The sequence below is a fragment of the Haliotis cracherodii genome, unplaced genomic scaffold (assembly GCF_022045235.1).
Source record: "Haliotis cracherodii isolate W230 unplaced genomic scaffold, xgHalCrac1.p SCAF_1, whole genome shotgun sequence".
Lineage (NCBI taxonomy): Eukaryota > Metazoa > Mollusca > Gastropoda > Lepetellida > Haliotidae > Haliotis > Haliotis cracherodii.
The window spans coordinates 67025128-67047780 of record NW_027266264.1 but is presented as its reverse complement, the minus strand read 5'-3'; the positions used below and the strand labels follow the sequence as shown (position 1 = coordinate 67047780).

At 42.5% G+C, this 22653-nt stretch overlaps 1 protein-coding gene across 2 annotated transcripts; it reads right to left on the bottom strand.

The window, feature by feature from the left end:
* Positions 1–6652: 6652 nt before the first annotated feature.
* Positions 6653–16188, bottom strand: LOC139467564 (1,25-dihydroxyvitamin D(3) 24-hydroxylase, mitochondrial-like). 2 transcript variants are annotated; one of them, XM_071249108.1, is made up of 10 exons: positions 15597–16188; positions 14481–14671; positions 13054–13257; positions 12166–12323; positions 11641–11807; positions 11181–11259; positions 10324–10483; positions 9137–9180; positions 8776–8937; positions 6653–6890 (listed from the first exon to the last, which is right to left on the bottom strand). In XM_071249108.1, exons 1-9 carry the CDS (start codon positions 15998–16000, stop codon positions 8824–8826), a joined length of 1521 nt encoding a protein of 506 aa, XP_071105209.1. In that variant the 5' UTR covers positions 16001–16188; the 3' UTR covers positions 6653–6890; positions 8776–8823. The 2 variants fall into 2 exon arrangements, with proteins under 2 accessions (XP_071105209.1, XP_071105203.1); XM_071249102.1 differs by lacking the exon at positions 6653–6890 and having other exon boundaries at positions 7996–8937.
* Between the last annotated feature and the right edge of the window lie 6465 nt (positions 16189–22653).

Genomic DNA, 22653 nt, shown 5'->3' with positions numbered 1-22653 from the left:
CGACAGTTGGTCGGTAACGCGATCAAGTAGCTGACCTACTTTCTTTATCAGACACACACAACAGGTAGAAGCCAGTCTAGTTATTTTGTCCGAACTTCTTGCGAGACTGTGAGAACCACGGCCCACAAAGCGATCTTAGCGCTTTAATTATCAATGTATAGCAGAGAGTCAAAATAATACTCTATATTTAGGACCGCGTTTTGTTAAACAGGCCCCCGATCTTTTATGATTTGTGATATCGGACGTTATCCGTCATTGAGAAAAAGTCTACACTACCGAAGGAAGAAGGCAGGTTAAAAAGACCGACAACGGTGGAATTTGCTTCAAGTTGTTGACACTGGTTTTTCAAGATGTATGTGATAAGTAGACAGGAGATTTGGGATCTGCTGGTAAGGGTGAGGTGGCAGATGGCTGGGGGTACCTTTTTGTTTATACCAGAGACCATTGCTCATATACACAGTGCGAGCTTGCTAATGTTGCCCGTCTCCCATTCTCAAGCCTCTCCTGAATCTGTTGTAAGTCTTGCTCCAAGGCTGTACTAAACGATAAGTCCATAGGCGTATAGTAGTTCTATCCTTCTAAGAGGCAAGTCTAGATAAGCGGACAGGACGAAAGTATTTTATAGGGACAGCTTGTTCTTATTATGTATATAATCTAGGAATTATGATTTAATTAATATTTATTGCCTAAGAGACTTGTGCAAGTCTATCTCTCTAGCCTACTTGCCACTTTGGTGCGGAAAACAAGGGAAAACTCACTCGACACTTTGTACAATTTATACACTTTATACATGTCATTTTGTCATCAGCATCAGTATGCCAGTATAACACCAACAGTTAATATGTACCCACAATAATTATATTGAATAATGGATAGCAGGAGTAAGTTAAACAACTACATCATTTCTAGTTTGATATAACTTATTGGTACATCCAAATTGTATTAAGTTTACTTTTTTTTGTACAAATGATCAATTGTGTCTAGGTATTCAGCATGAAAACAGTACTATAACTCACCACTGCTCAATGTTAATGCCTATTTCTACATTATATATGCTGGTTGTAAAGTTCTTCTTCTCTTGGAGTGAGTGAGTGAGTTGGGTTTAACGCCGCTTTTAACAGTATTGCAGTTATATCGCGGCGTGTTAGCTTAATGTGGTAGGAAAGCCCGAAGTGATGCAGGTCTCAGACGTTTACCACTTCGGTGAAACCCACGAGCACGGGTATGGTGCTAACAAACCTAGAAACATAATCGGGGCGAACCGGGATTCGAACCCACAATCATAGGTCTCTGGCGTGCCCAAAGGACGCAACTCTGCACAGCAAATCGCGACGCCTTAGACGACTGAGTCACCCGTGTCCCCACCTTATCTTGGAAATATAAATATTTGCAAGTCATTATTATTATCAACAATTCTTGGAAACATTATTCAGCAATACTACATTGATCATTCTCACGGAAAAAGTCCTCCTTCTACAATACATTAACATGGCTGATGATACCAGCTTAATGTCTGTGGAAATAGATATAGATTAGTAAATATGTATAGCCAGCATTATTATGAGCTGTGCCTCAAAATATATAGCATCGTGTATTACGACAATGACCATTTGTCAGTGCAAATTGCTACTTCCACTCTAAATGTGCTACTTATACCACATCATTGGGATAAATATGCATAGACATTAATTATTTCTTCCATACCTCGAAATAAAAGATCAAATTAACAACTTATGGAATAAGCAGGTAATAGATAAATAAACCTGTGTATATTGACCTAATTGTCCTCAATGAACATCGTGAACATTGGTGTTTTGACTGTTGAACATCTGGCACATAGCAGAGTATTCGCAAGGCCATTTGTCGTCAGTTAGAGACATTATCAGTCAGGACAGGGGCAGTATCCCCGCCAGCTGGTTTCCCTGGGAAACTAAATTCCCCGTTCACAGTTATCCTTTTTATAACATCAATACATAATGCAAACTGCACGAATATTGTCTTTTCCGGAACTGATTCTATGTTAGAATGTTGAAGATAAACTACCGGGCAAGAGCAATAATAAAAATTATTATAGCCCATTTACATTGCGCATATTTCCACACCACACAGGGGCATTCTCAATGCGTAGCTATTACCCCGGTCACTATCTGGATCAATTATTCTCAGCTCCCTAGGGAGTATACAACACAAGCTGCCTGTCAGGCGCTAGAAGGTTGACAACCACACTGCCATCACATCCTACCGGGTACCAATTCACTGCTGGCATTTAGAAGAAAGTCATCATTGTTACATGTGATTCAGTGTGGGGCAGGACCGAAGCCCTAGAAACTCTCAGGAGCCAAACTGCCCGAACGCGGTAACCCGTCCAACAACGCTGCCTAACTTCACCTGATTGGAGTTGAAATTACAAACGTTATCAAAATGTTCCTAGGCTGAAAGTCGCCGAAACACGACTCGGTGGTTTGGAAGATGCACGTTCAACTATGAAAAATCCCTAAAAACCTTCTTTTCGGGTACCCGTAAAAATGCACATGGTATAACAAAAGGACATACAGACAAAACATCACAGCCACCATAAGCCTCGGTAGGTTGTACATCACTAGCCGGTCGAGCCACCATAAGCCTCGGTAGGTTGTACATCACTAGCCGGGTGAGCCACCATAAGCCTCGGTAGGTTGTACATCACTAGCCGGCTGAGCCACCATAAGCCTCGGTAGGTTGTACATCACTGGCCGGTCGAGCCACCATAAGCCTCGGTAGGTTGTACATCACTGGCCGGCTGAGCCACCATAAGCCTCGGTAGGTTGTACATCACTGGCCGGGCGAGCCACCATAAGCCTTGGTAGGTTGTACATCACTGGCCGGGCGAGCAACCATAAGCCACGGTAGGTTGCACATCACCAGCCGGGTGAGCCACTATGAGCCTCGGTAGGTTGTACATCACTAGCCGGCTGAGCCACCATAAGCCTCGGTAGGTTGTACATCACTGGCCAGTTGAGCCACCAAAAGCCTCGGTAGGTTGTTCATCACTAGCCCGCTGAACCACCATAAGCCTTGGTAGGTTGTACATCACTAGCCGGGTGAGCCACCAAAAGCCTCGGTAGGTTGTACATCACTAACCGGTCGAGCCTCCATAAGCCTCGGTAGGTTGTACATCACTGGCCGGGTGAGCCAACATAAGCCTCGGTAGGTTGTACATCACTGGCCGGGCGAGCCACCATAAGCCACGGTAGGTTGCACATCACCAGCCGGGTGAGCCACTATAAGCCTCGGTAGGTTGAACATCACTAGCCGGCTGAGCCACTATAAGCCTCGGTAGGTTGTACATCACTGGCCGGGTGTGCCACCATAAGCCTCGGTAGGTTGTACATCACTAGCCGGGCGAGCCACCATAAGCCACAGTAGGTTGTACATCACTAGCCGGGTGAGCCACCAAAAGCCTCGGTAGGTTGCACATCACTGGCCGGGTGAGTCACCATAAGCCTCGGTAGGTTGTACATCACTGGCCGGGCGAGCCACCATAAGCCGCGGTAGGTTGCATCTCACTGGCCGGGCGAGCCACCATAAGCCATGGTAGGTTATACATCACTGGCCGGCTGAGCCACCATAAGCCTTGGTAGGTTGTACATCACTGGCCGGGTGAGCCACCATAATCACGTGCGCACGGACATAAAATACAAAACTCAAAAGCTTTTACCATTCGTATATCATTCAAGTATTAGGTACCACGAGATCCATGTTTTCCAGACCGAACCTATGGGTCTTACTCAACATCCTCGTATGGTTTCCAAGGCCAGCTACGCCTTTACCATTCAAATAACTCGCAGGGCTCTATTTCTCGTCATGGAAAGTGAAGAACAACAAACGGATATGGTCTCCACCATCTGAAACCCCTTCGTTTACATATAGCAGCATCATGGGTATCTATATCCCCACTCTATATGTGTTATTCATCGGTATATCAACACTCTATATGTGTTATTCATGGGTAGTTATATCAACGCTCTAAATGTGTTATTCGTGGTTAGCTATATCAACACTCTAAATGTGTTATTCGTGGTTAGCTGTATCAACGCTCTAAATGTGTTATTCGTGGTTAGCTATATCAACACTCTAAATGTGTTATTCGTGGTTAGCTATATCAACACTCTAAATGTGTTATTCATGGGTAGCTATATCAACACTCTAAATGTGTTATTCATGGGTATCTATATCAACGCTGATCCGTATCGGCGGCCATTCGGTTAAAAAATACAAAGTTGAAAAAAGAAAAAAGTACGCTATAAAGGTCAAATATTACGAATAAAGAACTAAATGTTACTAAAAAGGTCAAAATACAAAACAAACAGACGCCGGTTAAACAAATACAAAGTTGAAATTAAGGTCGAAAGTACACAATATTAATAGTCAAATATTACGAACAGATGTCACTGACGTTCTTTCGAACACGTTTTCCTTTCCTTTATAGCCGGCGTCTGTTTGTTTTGTATTTTGATCTTTATTAGTAACATTTAGTTCTTTATTCGTAATATTTAACCTATGTTGTGTACTGTTGTCCTTTTTTTACCCAACTTTGTATTTTTGGACAGAATGGCCGCCCATAGATCCGGGCCAGTTTGAGCGGAAGGAAGAATATTTTCCTTGTTGTCTCAACGATGTCATGGGAGCTCTGGATGAAAGCCTGGGTGCCGTCACTCCTGTGACGGGAGTGGTGTCCGATGCGCCCAAACACTCGCCTAAACGTCGCCATGCAAACCTTCATTAACTTCTCTTCTGACACATCTTAGCTGTTGATAATGGTAGGCTTACTCAGAACACGTTGTACAAATACTCACATTCCAGAGACCAGTTGAATAGCTCCTTATTGAATGCAGGCAACTCTTTGTCCGAGGTTCGAATCCTGCAAGCTCGGTAAAAGAACTCTACAACAACCTTGTTAAATTCTCAAGTGAAGGACTCGACTGTCTTGATATTCATCATATGCTGGTCGACCACTCGCCTCAAGGAATGTCAAGCTTCCCCCTGACTAGAATATATGTATATATACTAGTATATAAGAGAGAGAGTAGTTGGGTTGGTACTATTAAAGTATTTTAGTAATAATATAGAATATTAGAATATTTCATTTATACTGTAAGGCAAAAATGAGTGACTTGTATATAACTATTTCCGTAATGCGTAACACCGCAGTCACACACACATCCAGTGATGTCACATCATCGTGTGAATATTCTAGTTGGAACATGCAGACCAGTGACTGACAGCATGAACCGCGACCCTCGCCATTAGAAATCCCTACAGGGTCAAACAAACAACAAATGTGACGAGCCGGCACATCTGCCGGGTCTATGGTTTGCTCAACATTCTTTCTAACCTTATAGACAATATAAAGAGAACAATATAAAGGTTTGACCTGAAGTAAGACAATATAAAGGTTTGATTTTGTGTAAGACAATATAAAGATTTAACTTTGTGTAAGTCAATGTAAAGGTTTAACTTTGTGTAAGACAATATAAAGGTTTGTTTATTTATATAGCGCCACGCATGCGCATGTGAGAGTGACTGCATGCATGTTCTAGTCCGGACGTATTACCGGTTTCATAGTGCTGTGTGGTAGTGAGATACCATGCCGCAGTTTAACGTGCATGCGAGTGTGAGTGTGGCTGCTTGTACTAGTTCGGATTTATTCAGGTTTCATAGTGTCATGTGCTATATATAGTGGGATACCGTGCCGCAGTTTAACAGCTTAACCCTACTTATTTTACAGACACAAGCTGGCCTTTTTGGTGGATCGAACAGCCGACCTTCCACTCTCGGGGCAGACGCTCTATGCACAACACCACGGAGGCGGTGCGGATAACATAGTATTACATACAATGAGACTAGAGATATGTTTCTATGTGACATACGTACGACAACGTAAGGCATTAATGCAACTCCCTGTCCTCCCTGTGCTTAATACAGTGTCCCAGATGGGTCCGAACTGCATACTTCGCATCCTGTAGCTGCTCTACCGCCTCCACATCCGTCAGAGACCCGTGAAGATCCGGGGTAGAAAGCTCTCCAGCAACCCATGCTTGCCGTAAAAGGTGACAATGCTTGTCGTAAGAGGCGACTAACGGGATCGGATGGTCAGCCCGCTGACTTGGTTGATGCATGTCATCGTATCCCAATTGCGTGGATCGATGCTCATGATGTCAGTCACTGGCTTGTCTGGTCCAGACTCGATTATTTACAGACCGCCGTCATATAGTTGGAATATTGCTGAGTGCGGCGTTTAACAGTAAACAAACAAACAACCGTCGTAAACACGGCATCTATCCTCCCCGTCATTTCCCGGTAGATATGTTCATGCGTTTCGTGATATTCTGAATCATTCCATTCAGCTTGCCGGAATTCTTGATGATGTCGACCAGGGTGCCAACAACAGGCAAACATTTCGGGCAGCGGCGAGAACGGTTTGACGTCTGCAACATGTAGACGTCGTCGTCGCCTTGTATCGACACAAAATAGATACGGCCGGAATTAAATAGTAATTCCTGGATTATCATAGAAAATAATACGAATCAGTTATAAAAGGCTGGCGCCCTTAGATGCACTAACCGCTTATCTGGGCGTGCCATTATAGAGATATAATAGCTTTACATCCATGGACTTTTAATACAGCACAGCATTGGAGCAACGCTACAAAAGTAACTCCAGTAGTTGTTATCGTGAACTTTGGAACAAACACGAGTAGTCTTTAAAAAGGCGCAGCTGGGCACACCAGGCCTGGATTGAAAGTCGAAATGTGCACTTCCACAGGCTATATACCTGTTCTAGCCATTGATTGGATGACTTCTTCTTTGTCTGTTCCGACTTTTCAGGGATACCTCATGCCTTTTCATCACCTGGTCAAACATAGTATACACAAAACACTAAGGTACTGTCGGAAATGCTAGAAAACTGCTTTTCTGGCTTCATTTAATAAATACGAGTCATAGGACTTTAATAAGAGCATATTTCAAAATAACGCGAATTGCCCTAATCTAGCCTGTCCTAACTGACACTGTGATTACCCTAAAAATGTACTTTTACAGGTAAAATGATGATAAACTTAGAAAATATTCGCGGGTGTCATGCATGTATAAAATGGCATATAACCTGAGGCAATTACCTAACACCTGGCCCGAGGTGATGACCTCACACAATCCCGTGCATTCTCACAGGTGCAAATGTCACAGAGTTGGGGTGGTCTCAAAATATTGTTGTTATTGTACTTAATTGACATGTGCGTTGATGGGGTAGCATGAACTGTAATGGAAGGTTGCGGACTCCAGAAGTATTTGTTGTTCTACACCTGATGACGTATATGAATCTGTACTTTTGAATGTTGGGTTGAGCTCACAATGTCTGACTGGCGTACGTAAGACAACGTGACCGTGTTGTGCCGCCAGCACATATGTCCTGTTCTTTACAGGGTTCTTATTCAGCCAAATTTTCTCCATCAGTTAAACATTCGTTTCATATTGTCTTAAGTCGACAATGTCATACATTCCAGTATGGTCGCCTTCAGTCTTCTCGTGGTTTGGGCGACAGTGTCTGATTCCCGGACGTTATATTAACTGGCGTTATCCATGACAATGACACTGACGTTGTTTAAAGTTGGCAATAGCTGAAGTTCAAACCAGTCTATGTACACATCACCTCCTATAATTTCCTTATGAAAATCACCAGTTTTCTTTTTCGCCTCGTAAACTAGTGCACATCCATCAAGAAGCCCCTTCTCTCTAAAGTGTAAAGAACTTATATACATTTCCCAGTACAGACTCCATATCGTGTACCGCGGTTATGGCTATGCAAGTGTAATGTAATGTGCGTCATGGGAGCAATGTTAACAATACAAACGCAGCGTCATTTTAGAAGATGCACATCTGGAATTTTCTCAAAATGATTTTTGTGTGTGAATTGGATGTTTTATGAAGACAACATTATTATCATTATAACGAAGTCATGTGCGCATATTTCTATTGTCCGTTTCACACTGCCATCATTGCCATATGAATTCCTGTTCGAATTTGTCTCCTGTAAACTTGTCGATAGGACTTCTTGTGACTGAAATACTTCAAACCACAGGTAGGTCGATCGGTAGTTACTCGATATTTCAATAACAGTCTGTGAAAAATTATATCCTTTTTTAACAGGCAAAAAGCAGTTTTCTAGCATTTCCGACAGTACTTTACTATATAATGCCAATACCAGGCTTTTGTTAGAGGTAGGCATTTATTGGAGGAAAGTAAGACAGAGGAAGTAAAATCTATTGTGATCAGATATGCTTGTCATGCAGAATATTTATGCTAATTTCAATGAGAATGTCATTCCAGCATTTATGCATATAAAGGATAAAACGAAATTATAATGAAATTCAACATTGAAATACATTTACAAACAATGAAATCGTGAAGTCATCTACATGTTACCCAGTGATCCATGTTGCGTCATATCCCGAAGAGTCTTTTGGTTAACACCTCGTATGTGCACCTACGCATTGAGCACCATTATAACAAACATGTTGGTCCTTGGCAAATACATGTATAAGAAAGTATAAATGGATATTACAGTGAAATAGAGCTACTTGTCCACAATATACATGCAACTCAACTATGTTATCAACGATAGAAACAATACAAAAACAAAACAAATGTATAACTCCTGAATTTGGATCTCGTATATAGGTGTTTTTTCAGTGACGTGTTTTTGAAACAAAGTCCACAGCGACACTGTGCATGTGCTTACATCAGACTGCAAAGTGTTCGTATGACGTGCACTATGGAGAATAAGAGCCTAGTCTCTCTCGTGAAGACGGATTCTGATTGGATCTTTGGCCAATAGTAGGAGGTCCGTCTTCATTTCGACTGGTTCCATTGATACAGGCTCTATCTGGAATTTGCGAACAAGCTGAAACAAAAATGACTAAATGAGGGATTGTCACAGTAGACCTGTAGATATTTGACGGAAAATTAATGTGATCATGAAAGTGAATCTCAGCTGGAAGAGTTAATACAGGTGAAGTATGGTTGTGCTTGGTTCTAAGGACAAACTGTCATTTATCAAATAAATCAGTTGAGGTTTGATGGCGCCGATCCTTCCAACTCACCTGGGATATCAACAGCTGCATCTCGAGCTCTGCCACTCGTCGGCCTGTAATAGAGTTACCAGGTTATTTATTTGTACTCTACTGACTAAATAGCCAATAAACAACTGCTGAAATAGTCAATGTGCAGGTAGAACTGATGCCTGCCCAAAAAGTCAATGTGCACGTGGTACTGAGACCTGCCCAAATAGTCAATGTTCACGTGGTACTGATATGTACCAAAACGGTCAACGCGCACGTGGTACTGACATCTGCCCAAATAGTCAATGTGCACGTGGTACTGACATCTGCCCAAATAGTCAATGTGCACGTGGTACTGACATCTGCCCAAAAAGTTAATGTGCACGTGGTACTGACATGTATCCAAATAGTCAATGTGCACGTGGTACTGACATGTACCCAAATAGTCAATGTGCACGTGGTACTGACATCTGCCCAAATAGTCAACGTGCACGTGGTACTGACATCTGCCCAAAAAGTCAATGTGCAGGTGGCACTGACATCTGCCCAAATAGTCAATGTGCACGTGGTACTGACATGTACCCAAATAGTCAATGTGCACGTGGTACTGACATGTACCCAAATAGTCAATGTGCACGTGGTACTGACATCTGCCCAAATAGTCAATGTGCACGTGGTACTGACATCTACCCAAATAGTCAATGTGCACGTGGTACTGACATCTACCCAAATAGTCAATGTGCACGTGGTACTGACATGTACCCAAATAGTCAATGTGCACGTGGTACTGACATCTACCCAAATAGTCAATGTGCACGTGGTACTGACATGTACCCAAATAGTCAATGTGCACATTGTACTGACATCTACCCAAATAGTCAATGTGCACGTGGTACTGAGACCTGCCCAAATAGTCAATGTTCACGTGGTACTGATATGTACCAAAACGGTCAACGCGCACGTGGTACTGACATGTACCCAAATAGGCAATGTGCACGTGGTACTGACATCTGCCCAAATAGTCAATGTGCACGTGGTATGGCATCTGCCCAAAAAGTCAATGTGCACGTGGTATTGACATCTGCCCAAATAGTCAATGTGCACGTGGTACTGACATCTGCCGAAATAATCGGTGAGAATGTGAAACTGATACCTGAAGGAAAAGTCCATACGCATGTTTAATTGACACCTGATAAAGATCTAGTTAAGAAAGAAAGAGTACTACCCACCGACACACATACGGGGTCCGAACCCAAACGGCAGCCAGGAAAAAGGCTGAGGGCTTACTGTCCTGGTAGCTCGGAGCCAGCGTTCAGGGCGGAATGTGTCGGGGTCCTCGTAGTGACGTCGTAGACGTCCGAAGCCGTAGAGGTCAATCCAAACCACAGTCTGTAAATATTAACAAAATCAATATCTTCAAATCGAAGTGTATATTTAACTGTCCAGAACGCTATTACTGTATGCAAGACGAAAGGTATACTTTGATTACATGGACAACGATCGATGTAAAAGTCCAGTTTCCATTGCCGAACTTGGATAAAATTATGAAGTTATATTTTTGCTGGACTAACGAGTCTATGTTAGTCCAATCAACATTGCGAAACGAAATAGACATTCGGTTGGGAAACAACATGGATTTCAACGTGCAGATTTCGGTCGACTGCAGGATTTGCAAAGGATGTATACCGTCAACTGGGCGTCGACAGATATGCTCCAAATCTTTTCATGCTATTGATTTAGGAGCTCACGTGATTTGAAGCACTTCATGAGGTAAGAGCCGTTTTATTACAATATAGATATTGATCATCAGCCAGATCGTCTTGACTGGGAGCCGCCATTTGTTTGAAGCAAATGCAAGTGATATGAGAGGTGGAATCTGATTGGTCAATAGGAGGGACATAGAATGGACATAACTCGTAATACGATCGAGCCAAGAATTCCAGTCTAGTTCGGCAAGGGTGGTAACTGGACTTTTAGAGTCAGTCAAATCCTTTGCCTCGGGAAGATGCTAATTATATAGATCAATAAGTATATTCGTGTTAGCATAATTTCGATATAACGAACGTACAGTGTTTGTCGCACTTACCTCCTTGGGCACGTGATAGCCGAGTAGGACAGCGTCCTGTTGCAATACACGAATCACCACACTTCCGGTCGGGTACAACCTAGGGGACAACAAGGCGGGTTTCAAAGAACAGTTAGGTGGCGGTGGGACACATCCTAGTGTGTCAAATGACACATACAGAAAGGACTGGGACTTTGTGTAAAGCTTGAACACCAGCCAACGTCCGCAACAAGCGATACTCCAAGAAAAGGTTCGCCTTAGTCTAGGGTATGTTCAAGACAAATGAGTTCGGGATTAGACTAAAACTGACAGACGATAAAGGAATCATACCCTTTTTACAGCATTCCATACATAACAGTATAAATCATAGATGTAACCCTCGTTATGGCATTCACACAACCCAGCATGACACATCACTGCATATTAACAGTCACACTAGGGTTGCATACGCAATCTATGACAAGCGTGTGTAGATACATACCTGAGCGTCTCCTTAATGGCCGCCTTGATGTAATGCATCTCCTTCAGGTGATCTGCAGTTGGCTGCTCGCCAGGGGGGACAACTCTTGTGATTTCCTCTAAGATGGCCTCCTGTGCGTGTGGATGTCTCGATAACTCATACAACAACATCTGAGCGGTGTTTGACGTCTGTAAAGAAGAACATACCAAAATAGTGCAAGAAAACTGTTACCCATCTGGATATATAGTCCACAGACATAGTCAACAATGTCAATGTCAACAGTATTGATATTCATATATGTTTTGAATATGGCGGCTGTATTAAAAATCAAATTTGACCCTCTTGACAAAACTGGGATGTCATTATTGGTGGGAACAAGCATTTGAAAGTTCAGCTTCATCGACCAAGTGGCTTCCGAGAAGATATTTACGACGCATTACGGACAACAAACAACAGATCCCAACATAAGCTCACATGGTTTTCATGACACTCACTGTGTCTAGAGATCCCATAGGTTCTGAGATGCCCACTCACTCACTCACTCACCGTGTCTACAGCTGCCCCCATGAGTTCGGAGATGTTGGCGTAGACATCCTTAAGCGACATGCTGTCCTCTTTCAGGAAGTGGGTGATGAAACCCACGTGTTCTCCTTCCTCCTTTGTCTCCCTGATTTCCCTGATTCTCTCGTCAATGATCTTGTGGGCTAGAAAAACAAAATCAAATCTAGAGTTAACAGTGAAAACATCGAGTGACTTTAATAAGAAGGAATCCAAAAGTAAACAAGACATGCCTGCCTATGGATATATGTGATATGGAATTGAAATCATTAAAACAATATACACTTTCCGAACATTCTTTCTCTATCTCTAGTTCTTCTGAAATTTACATCAAGTATATGAACATGACAGATATAATTTCTAACGTTTAAGAAATATTATAATGCAGCCAGCCAGCGCATGAAAAGAGTTAGTATTTAGACGAAACTGACACTACCTGTCAGTAATGCATTTACATTGTCCACATACCAATTAATGAATGATGCAAAACAACGTGTCTTGTGTAGTACGACGCATGGATAGTATTCCTGCACAAATAGCAGGTATATAAAATCGATGCATCTGATTCGAAACATATTTGCCAAGACTTATATGACTTGCTTATTATCAGACACCATCTATTAGATGGTCTCTGCTGATTATGGATGCGTCGCTGGCGATCTACCATCACGGAAGCCCTCATCCCACGCTGCGTCATGCTGTTTGTAGGTGCGCGGCATGAAGATCCGTATCGGCGGCCATTCGGTTAAAAAATACAAAGTTGAAAAAAGACAAAAGTACGCTATAAAGGTCAAATATTTGTCATGACTTGCTTATTATCTGAGACCATCTATCAGATGGTCTTTGCTAATTTTGGAAGCGTCGCTGGCGACCTACCAACACGGAAGCCCTCGTCCCACGCTGCGTCATGCTGTTTGTAGGTGCGCGGCATGAAGATCCGGGCCAGTTTGGGCGGAAGGAAAAATATTTTCCTCGTTGTCTCAAAGATGTCATGGGAGCTCTGGATGAAAGCCTGGGTATCCTCACTCCTATTGTCTGACAGACATCCCAGTCTCTTCTCGTACAGGATACGGGCGATAGCTGTGGACAAAAAGTCATTAGTTTAGCAATGTATCCTCGCGTCATGTGAAACCAAACGCGAAAATATCGCGATTGAGAGGCGGATCAGCAATGTTAAGCGCATCGGTCTGCTGGAGAAATAACTTTGGATATTTCTCGTTCCTGTTAATTTTAAACAAAATATAAAGTCTAAGGATATCTAGGAAATAGTGGGCACGGGAATGAGTCGTGTGAGTAATATCATAGCGTGTAATCTCGATGTGGGAGGAAAAGCCGAAGTGATGAAGGTCTCAGACTTTGGTGAAACCCACGAGCTCGGGTATGGTGTTGTTAAACCTAGAAATAGAATCGGGAATATATTAAAACCAAATTTAAGGTCTAATGATATCTAGGAAATAGTGGACAGGAATGAGTCAGTGAGTGAGCCCATTTGAACAGTATTCCCGTCATCTTGATGTGGGAGGGAAGTCCGAAGTGATGCAGGTCTCAGACGTTTACCACGAGCACGGTGCTGTTAAACATTATCGGGTTGCATGCTCTGCGCACCCACTTGAGACGTGGGGTCCTATAATTATCGACGATCATCGAGGGAAAGAGTCGCGCTTGTCTATATTTTGAAATTGCTCTGTTCTGCTATAGCCAATGGGACACAGGTTCAGTGGAATTGGGTTGTTTGGTTGGTTGATTTGTTGTGTTACGCTGCACTCAGAAATATTCCAGCTACATGACGGCGGTCTGTAAATAATCGAGTCTAGACCAGACAATCCAGTGATTGACACCATAAGCATCGATCCACGCAATTGGGATCGATGACATGCTTCAACCAAGTCAGCGAGCCTGACCAGCTGATCCCGTTAGTCGCCTCTTACAACAAGCATAGTCGCCTTTTACGGCAAGCATGGGTTGCTGAAGACCTATTCTACCCTGGATCTTCAGTGGAATCGGGATATCATTTGTCCCACCCCTGACAGACCAGAGGTCAATAGATGATGGAATATCATGAGAAGACACAAGCATTCCTCTAATTACTGTGTAATCTATCGATAGACAACCCAACTGAACTAACTCGTTTTCTTGATTTCTCTAAACTAATCTCATCTATAGTCCCTTTTTATTTACATTCTGGGCAATAAAGCATCCGTTTTTTTAGAATCAAATGTATTCTCAAACCTAACCAAATGGTCAAAATACACTTGCTCCAGAACACATTTACATTACTCAGAACACGTTGTACAAATACTCACATTCAAGAGACCAATTGAATAGCTCCTTATTCAATGCAGGCAACTCTTTGTCCGAGGTTCGAATCCTGCCTACTCGGTCCAAGAACTCTACAACAACCTTGTTAAATTCTCCAGTGTAGGACTCGACTGTCTTGATCTTCATCATATGCTGGTCGACCACTCGCCTCAAGGAATGCCAAGCTTCACCTGATCTGCAGTGTAAATATCGGACCCAACTCATTGCGGTGTTTCTCGGAAACGTAGGAAATGTAGAACATGTGTTACGTACGGGTATGGCCGGAATCGCTTACATACTAGCAGTACTGTATCATTATAATATTATAATAAATGAAAGAGAACATTCTTAAATTAAAGGGACCGAGAGAGACCCAGTCGCCTCAAGCGTTTATGTCCCTTTGGTATCCCAGAATTCTGACTTGGGTCGAATTCCACATTGGCCCAGAGTATGTTTCTCGGTTTGTCTCATCAAAGTGCTATACACCGAATCGATACATCTCTCCGTCAGGATCTGACAAATCATTTTTGTCATTTGACGTCAGACGAACCTGATCAACTTTTGAAAGCCCAATCAAGATGAACATTACACGGAATTTTGAACCAACTAAATTACATGTCATTTTTCTAAAACTCTTTGGTTGAATTTCTCTACCATATCCAATCGAAAATTTCAAAATCAGAAAAAAAAAAATCAACACAGAACACGTTCCCTCGATCGTACACCCTTCGATTGTAGACGCCATGGCGCTCAGAAACGATAAGGTAATTTCATTATCCAAAACATAAACTTATAAAACGCAGCCTTTATCACTCTCCTTTCGAATATGCCGATTAACGTTAATTTTGGAAATGCAGAAATAAGATATTCGCTGATGGCCTGATTAGAATGTTCATCTGACGTAACCTCAAAGGTTTTTTGTCAGATCGAGTAAATGTCTGATTTTAATGAGATTGTGTTCTGGGCAAAGTTAAACTCTCTCAGGTACTTACATCAGAGGACATTTATCACTACCAAAATTTGCTTATGACATGCCAAATTCGAGGCGGCATACAATTTGAAATTCATACCCAATATACAGATACAATATACATCGAAGATGAATATATGAATATACGTACGACATGACAAGGCCTTTATTGAAACCCCTGTCCTCCCTGTACTTAATCCAGTGTTCCAGTTGGATTCGAACTGGGTACTTTGCTTCCTGTCGGAACAGCTGCTCTACCGCCTCCACATCCGTCAGAAACACGGCATCTATCCTCCCCATCTTTTCCCGGTAGATAGGTCCATACGTCTCGTGACGTTTCTGAATCATTTCATTCAGCCGGGCGGAATTCTTCATGATGTCGAACAGGGTGCCAACAACAGGCAAGCCCTTCGGCCCGGGCAGCGCCGAGAACGGTTTGACGTCTGCTGCATGATCGTCAGTTTGAGCAGACGTCGCCTTGTATCGACACAAAACAGACACGGCTGATGTGGACTGTCCGGGTCGGACATGGATGAACGCGACTCGCGACAACATTACAGTTACGTGTGGTGTACACTTGTGACCTCAAACAAGCAGCGGTCGCGGTAGAGACAGCTACATCATCAGTAGTCGGTTTTGCACGGAGAGTGATATATAAACGCTAATGGAATGATGAAATAGTATAAAGTATTTCGGCTGACTCCTTCTCTTCATATAGCACAGGGCATGAACTGGTTGACAGCGACAGTTGGTCGGTAACGCGATCAAGTAGCTGACCTACTTTCTTTATCAGACACACACAACAGGTAGAAGCCAGTCTAGTTATTTTGTCCGAACTTCTTGCGAGACTGTGAGAACCACGGCCCACAAAGCGATCTTAGCGCTTTAATTATCAATGTATAGCAGAGAGTCAAAATAATACTCTATATTTAGGACCGCGTTTTGTTAAACAGGCCCCCGATCTTTTATGATTTGTGATATCGGACGTTATCCGTCATTGAGAAAAAGTCTATACTACTGAAGGAAGAAGGCAGGTTAAAAAGACCGACAACGGTGGAATTTGCTTCAAGTTGTTGACACTGGTTTTTCAAGATATATGTGATAAGTAGACAGGAGATTTGAGATCTGCTGGTAAGGGTGAGGTGGCAGATGGCTGGGGGAACCTTTTTGTTTATACCAGAGACCATTGCTCATATACACAGTGCGAGCTTGCTAATGTTGCCCGTCTCCCATTCTCAAGCCTCTCCTGAATCTGTTGTAAGTCTTGCTCCAAGGCTATACTAAACGATAAGTCCATAGGCGTATAGTAGTTCTATCCTTCTAAGAGGCCAGTCTAGATAAGCGGACAGGACGAAAGTATTTTATAGGGACAACTTGTTCTTATTATGTATATAATCTAGGAATTATGATTTAATTAATATTTATTGCCTAAGAGACTTGTGCAAGTCTATCTCTCTAGCCTACTTGCCACTTTGGTGCGGAAAACAAGGGAAAACTCACTCGACACTTTGAACAATTTATACACTTTATACATGTCATTTTGTCATCAGCATCAGTATGCCAGTATAACACCAACATTTAATATGTACCCACAATAATTATATTGAATAATGGATTGCAGGAGTAAGTTAAATAACTACATCATTTCTAGTTTGATATAACTGATTGGTACATCCAAATTGTATTAAGTTTACTTTTTTTTGTACAAATGATCAATTGTGTCTAGGTATTCAGCATGAAAACAGTACTATAACTCACCACTGCTCAATGTTAATGCCTATTTCTACATTATATATGCTGGTTGTAAAGTTCTTCTTCTCTTGGAGTGAGTGAGTGAGTTGGGTTTAACGCCGCTTTTAACAGTATTGCAGTTATATCGCGGCGTGTTAGCTTAATGTGGTAGGAAAGCCCGAAGTGATGCAGGTCTCAGACGTTTACCACTTCGGTGAAACCCACGAGCACGGGTATGGTGCTAACAAACCTAGAAACATAATCGGGGCGAACCGGGATTCGAACCCACAACCATAGGTCTCTGGCGTGCCCAAAGGACGCAACTCTGCACAGCAAATCCCGGCGCCTTAGACGACTGAGCCACCCGTGTCCCCACCTTATCTTGGAAATATAAATATTTGCAAGTCAGCATTATTATTAACAATTCCTGGAAATATTCAGCAATACTACACTGATCATTCTTCATGGAAAAAGTCCACCTTCTACAATACATTAACATGTGGAAATAAATATAAATAAGTAAATATGTGTAGCCAGCATTATTATGAACTATGCCTCAAAATAGCATCTTATATTACGAAAATGACCATTTGTCAGTGCAAATTGCTACTTCCACTCTAAATGTGCTACTTATACCACATCATTGGGATTAATATGCATAGACATTAATGTTTCTTCCATAACTCTAAATACAAGATCCAATAAACAACTTATGGAATAAGCAGATAATAGACAAATAAACTTGTGTATATTGACCTAATTGTCCTCATTGAACATCGTGAACATTGTTGATTTGACTGTTGAACATCTGGCACATAGCAGAGTATTCGCGAGGCCATTTGTCGTCAGTTAGAGACATTATCAATCCAGACAGGGGCAGTATCCCTGCCAGTTGGTTTCCCTGGGAAACTAAATTCCACCGTTCACAGTTATCCTTTTTATAACATCAATACATATTGCAAACTGCACGAATATTGTCTTTTCCGGAAGTGATTCTATGTTAGAGTGTTGAAGATAAACTACCGGGCAAGAGCAATAATAAAAATCATAATAGCCCATTTACATTGCGCATATTTCCACGCCACACAGGGGCATTCTCAATGCGTAGCTATTACCCCGGTCACTAGCTGGATCAATTATTCTCAGCTCCCTAGGGAGTATACAACACAAGCTGCCTGTCAGGCGCTAGAAGGTTAACAACCACACTGCCATCACATCCTACCGGGTACCAATTCACTGCTGGCATTTAGAAGAAAGTCATCATTGTTACATGTGATTCAGTGTGGGGCAGGACCGAAGCCCTAGAAACTCTCAGGAGCCAAACTGCCCGAATGCGGTAACCCATCCAACAACGCTCCCTAACTTCACCTGATTGGAGTTGAAATTACAAACGTTATCAAAATGTTCCTAGGCTGAAAGTCGCCGAAACACAACTTGGAAGATGCACGTTCAACTATAAAAAATCCCTAAAAACCATAAGCCTCGGTAGGTTGTACATCACTAGCCGGTCGAGCCACCATAAGCCTCGGTAGGTTGTACATCACTAACCGGCCGAGCCTCCATAAGCCTCGGTAGGTTGTACATCACTAGCCTGGTGAACCACCATAAGCCTCGGTAGGTTGTACATCACTAGCCGGTCGAGCCACCATAAGCCTCGGTAGGTTGTACATCACTGGCCAGTTGAGCCACCATAAGCCTCGGTAGGTTGTACATCACTGGCCGGGCGAGCCACCATAAGCCTCGGTAGGTTGTACATCACTGGCCAGTTGAGCCACCATAAGCCTCGGTAGGTTGTACATCACTGGCCGGGCGAGCCACCATAAGCCTCGGTAGGCTGCATCTCACTGGCCGGCTGAACCACCAAAAGCCTCGGTAGGTTGTACATCACTAACCGGTCGAGCCTCCATAAGCCTCGGTAGGTTGTACATCACTGGCCGGGTGAGCCACCATAAGCCTCGGTAGGTTGTACATCACTGGCCGGGTGAGCCACTATAAGCCTCGGTAGGTTGTACATCACTAGCCGGTCGAGCCACCATAAGCCTCGGTAGGTTGTACATCACTAGCCGGTCGAGCCACCATAAGCCTCGGTAGGTTGTACATCACTAGCCGGCTGAGCCACCATAAGCCTCGGTAGGTTGTACATCACTAGCCGTGTGAGCCACCATAAGCCTCGGTAGGTTGTACATCACTAGCCGGGTGAGCCACCATAAGCCTCGGTAGGTTGTACATCACTGGCCGGGTGAGCCACCATAAGCCTCGGTAGGTTGTACATCACTAGCCGGGTGAGCCACCATAAGCCTCGGTAGGCTGCATCTCACTGGCCGGCTGAACCACCAAAAGCCTCGGTAGGTTGTACATCACTAGCCGGGTGAGCCACTATAAGCCTCGGTAGGCTGCATCTCACTGGCCGGGCGAGCCACCATAAGCCTTGGTCTCGGTAGGCTGCATCTCACTGGCCGGGCGAGCCACCATAAGCCTCGGTAGGCTGCATCTCACTGGCCGGGCGAGCCACCATAAGCCTCGGTAGGCTGCATCTCACTGGCCGGCTGAGCCACCAAAAGCCTCGGTAGGTTGTACATCACTAGCCGGGTGAGCCACTATAAGCCTCGGTAGGCTGCATCTCACTGGCCGGGTGAGCCACAATAAGCCACGGTAGGTTGTACATCACTAGCCGGGTGAGCCACCAAAAGCCTCGGTAGGTTGCATCTCACTGGCCGGGCGAGCCACAATAAGCCTCGGTAGGCTGCATCTCACTAGCCGGCTGAGCCACCAAAAGCCTCGGTAGGTTGTACATCACTGGCCGGGTGAGCCACCATAAGCCCTGGTAGGCTGCATCTCACTAGCCGGCTGAGCCACCAAAAGCCTCGGTAGGCTGCATCTCACTGGCCGGGTGAGTCACCATAAGCCTCGGTAGGTTGCATCTCACTAGCCGGGTGAACCACCATAAGCCTCGGTAGGTTGTACATCACTGGCCGGCTGAGCCACCATAAGCCTCGGTAGGTTATACATCACTGGCCGGCTGAGCCACCATAAGCCTTGGTGCGTTGCACATCACTAGGCGGGTGAGCCACCATAATCACGTGCGCACGGACATAAAATACAACAAAACACAAAAGCTTTTACCATTCGTATATCATTCAAGTATTAGGTACCACGAGATCCATGTTTTCCAGGCCGAACCTTTGGGTCTTACTCAACATCCTCGTATCCTTTCCAAGGCCAGCTACGCCTTTACCATTCAAATAACTCGCAGGGCTTTATTTCTCGTCATGGAAAGGGAAGAACAACATACGGATATGGTCTCCACCATCTGAAACCCCCTCGTTTACATATAGCAGCATCATGGGTATCTATATCCCCACTCTATATGTGTTATTCATCGGTATATCAACACTCTATATGTGTTATTTATGGGTATATCAACACTCTAAATGTGTTATTCATCGGTATATCAACACTCTAAATGTGTTATTCATCGGTATATCAACACTCTAAATGTGTTATTCATCGGTATATCAACACTCTAAATGTGTTATTCATCGGTATATCAACACTCTATGTGTGTTATTTATGGGTATATCAACACTCTAAATGTGTTTTTCGTGGGTATATCAACACTCTAAATGTGTTATTCGTGGTTAGCTATATCAACACTCTAAATGTGTTATTCATCGGTATATCAACACTCTAAATGTGTTATTCATGGGTACATCAACACTCTAAATGTATTGTTCATGGGTATATCAACTCTCTAAATGTGTTATTCATGGGTATATCCACACTCTAAATGTGTTATTCATGGGTAGTTATATCAACACTCTAAATGTATTATTCATCGGTATATTAACACTCTATATGTGTTATTTATGGGTATATCAACACTCTAAATATGTTATTCGTGGGTATATCAACACTCTAAATGTGTTATTCGTGGTTAGCTATATCAACACTCTAAATGTGTTATTCATGTGTATATCAACACTCTAAATGTATTGTTCATCGGTATATCAACACTCTAAATGTGTTATTCATGGGTATATCCACACTCTCAATGTGTTATTCATGGGTAGTTATATCAACACTCTAAATGTGTTGTTTATGGGTATATCAACTCTCTAAATGTGTTGTTTATGGGTATATCAACGCTCTAAATGTGTTGTTCATGGGTAGTTATATCAACACTCTAAATGTGTTGTTCATGGGTAGTTACATCAACATTCTAAATGTGTTATTCATGGGTAGTTATATCAACAATTTAAATGTATTGTTCATGGGCATATCAACACTCTAAATGTGTTGTTCATGGGTAGTTATATCAACACTCTAAATGTGTTATTCATGGGTAGTTATATCAACACTCTAAATGTGTTATTCATGAGTAGTTATATCAACACTCTAAATGTGTTGTTCATGGGTATATCAACACTCTAAATGTGTTATTCATGGGTAGTTATATCAACACTCTAAATGTGTTATTCATGGGTATATCAACACTCTAAATGTGTTGTTCATGGGTAGTTATATCAACGCTCAAATGTGTTATTCATGGGTATATCAACACTCTAAATGTGTTATTCATGGGTAGTTATATCAACACTCTAAATGTATTGTTCATGGGTATATCAACACTCTTAATGTGTTATTCATGGGTAGTTATATAAACACTCTAAATGTGTTATTCATGGGTATATCCACTCTCTAAATGTGTTATTCATGGGTATATCAACACTCTTAATGTGTTATTCATGGGTAGTTATATCCACACTCTAAATGTGTTATTCATGGGTATATCAACACTCTAAATGTGCTGTTCATGGGTAGTTATATCAACGCTCTAAATGTGTTATTCATGGGTATATCAACACTCTAAATGTATTGTTCATGGGTATATCAACACTCTTAATGTGTTATTCATGGGTATAGCCACACTCTAAATGTGTTATTCATGTGTATATCCACACTCTAAATGTGTTATTCATGGGTATATCAACACTCTAAATGTGTTGTTCATGGGTAGTTATATCAACGCTCAAATGTGTTATTCATGGGTATATCAACACTCTAAATGTGTTGTTCATGGGTATATCAACACTCTAAATGTGTTATTCATGGGTATATCAACACTCTAAATGTGTTATTCATGGGTTTATCAACACTCTAAATGTGGTGTTTATGGGTATATCAACACTCTAAATGTGTTATTCATGGGTATATCAACACTCTAAATGTGGTGTTCATGGGTATATCAACACTCTAAATGTGTTGTTTATGGGTAGTTATATCAACACTCTAAATGTATTATTCATGGGTATATCAACACTCTAAATGTATTGTTCATGGGTATATCAACACTCTAAATGTGTTATTCATGGGTATATCAACACTCTAAATGTGTTGTTTATGGGTAGTTATATCAACACTCTAAATGTGTTATTCATGGGTATATCAACACTCTAAATGTGTTGTTTATGGGTATA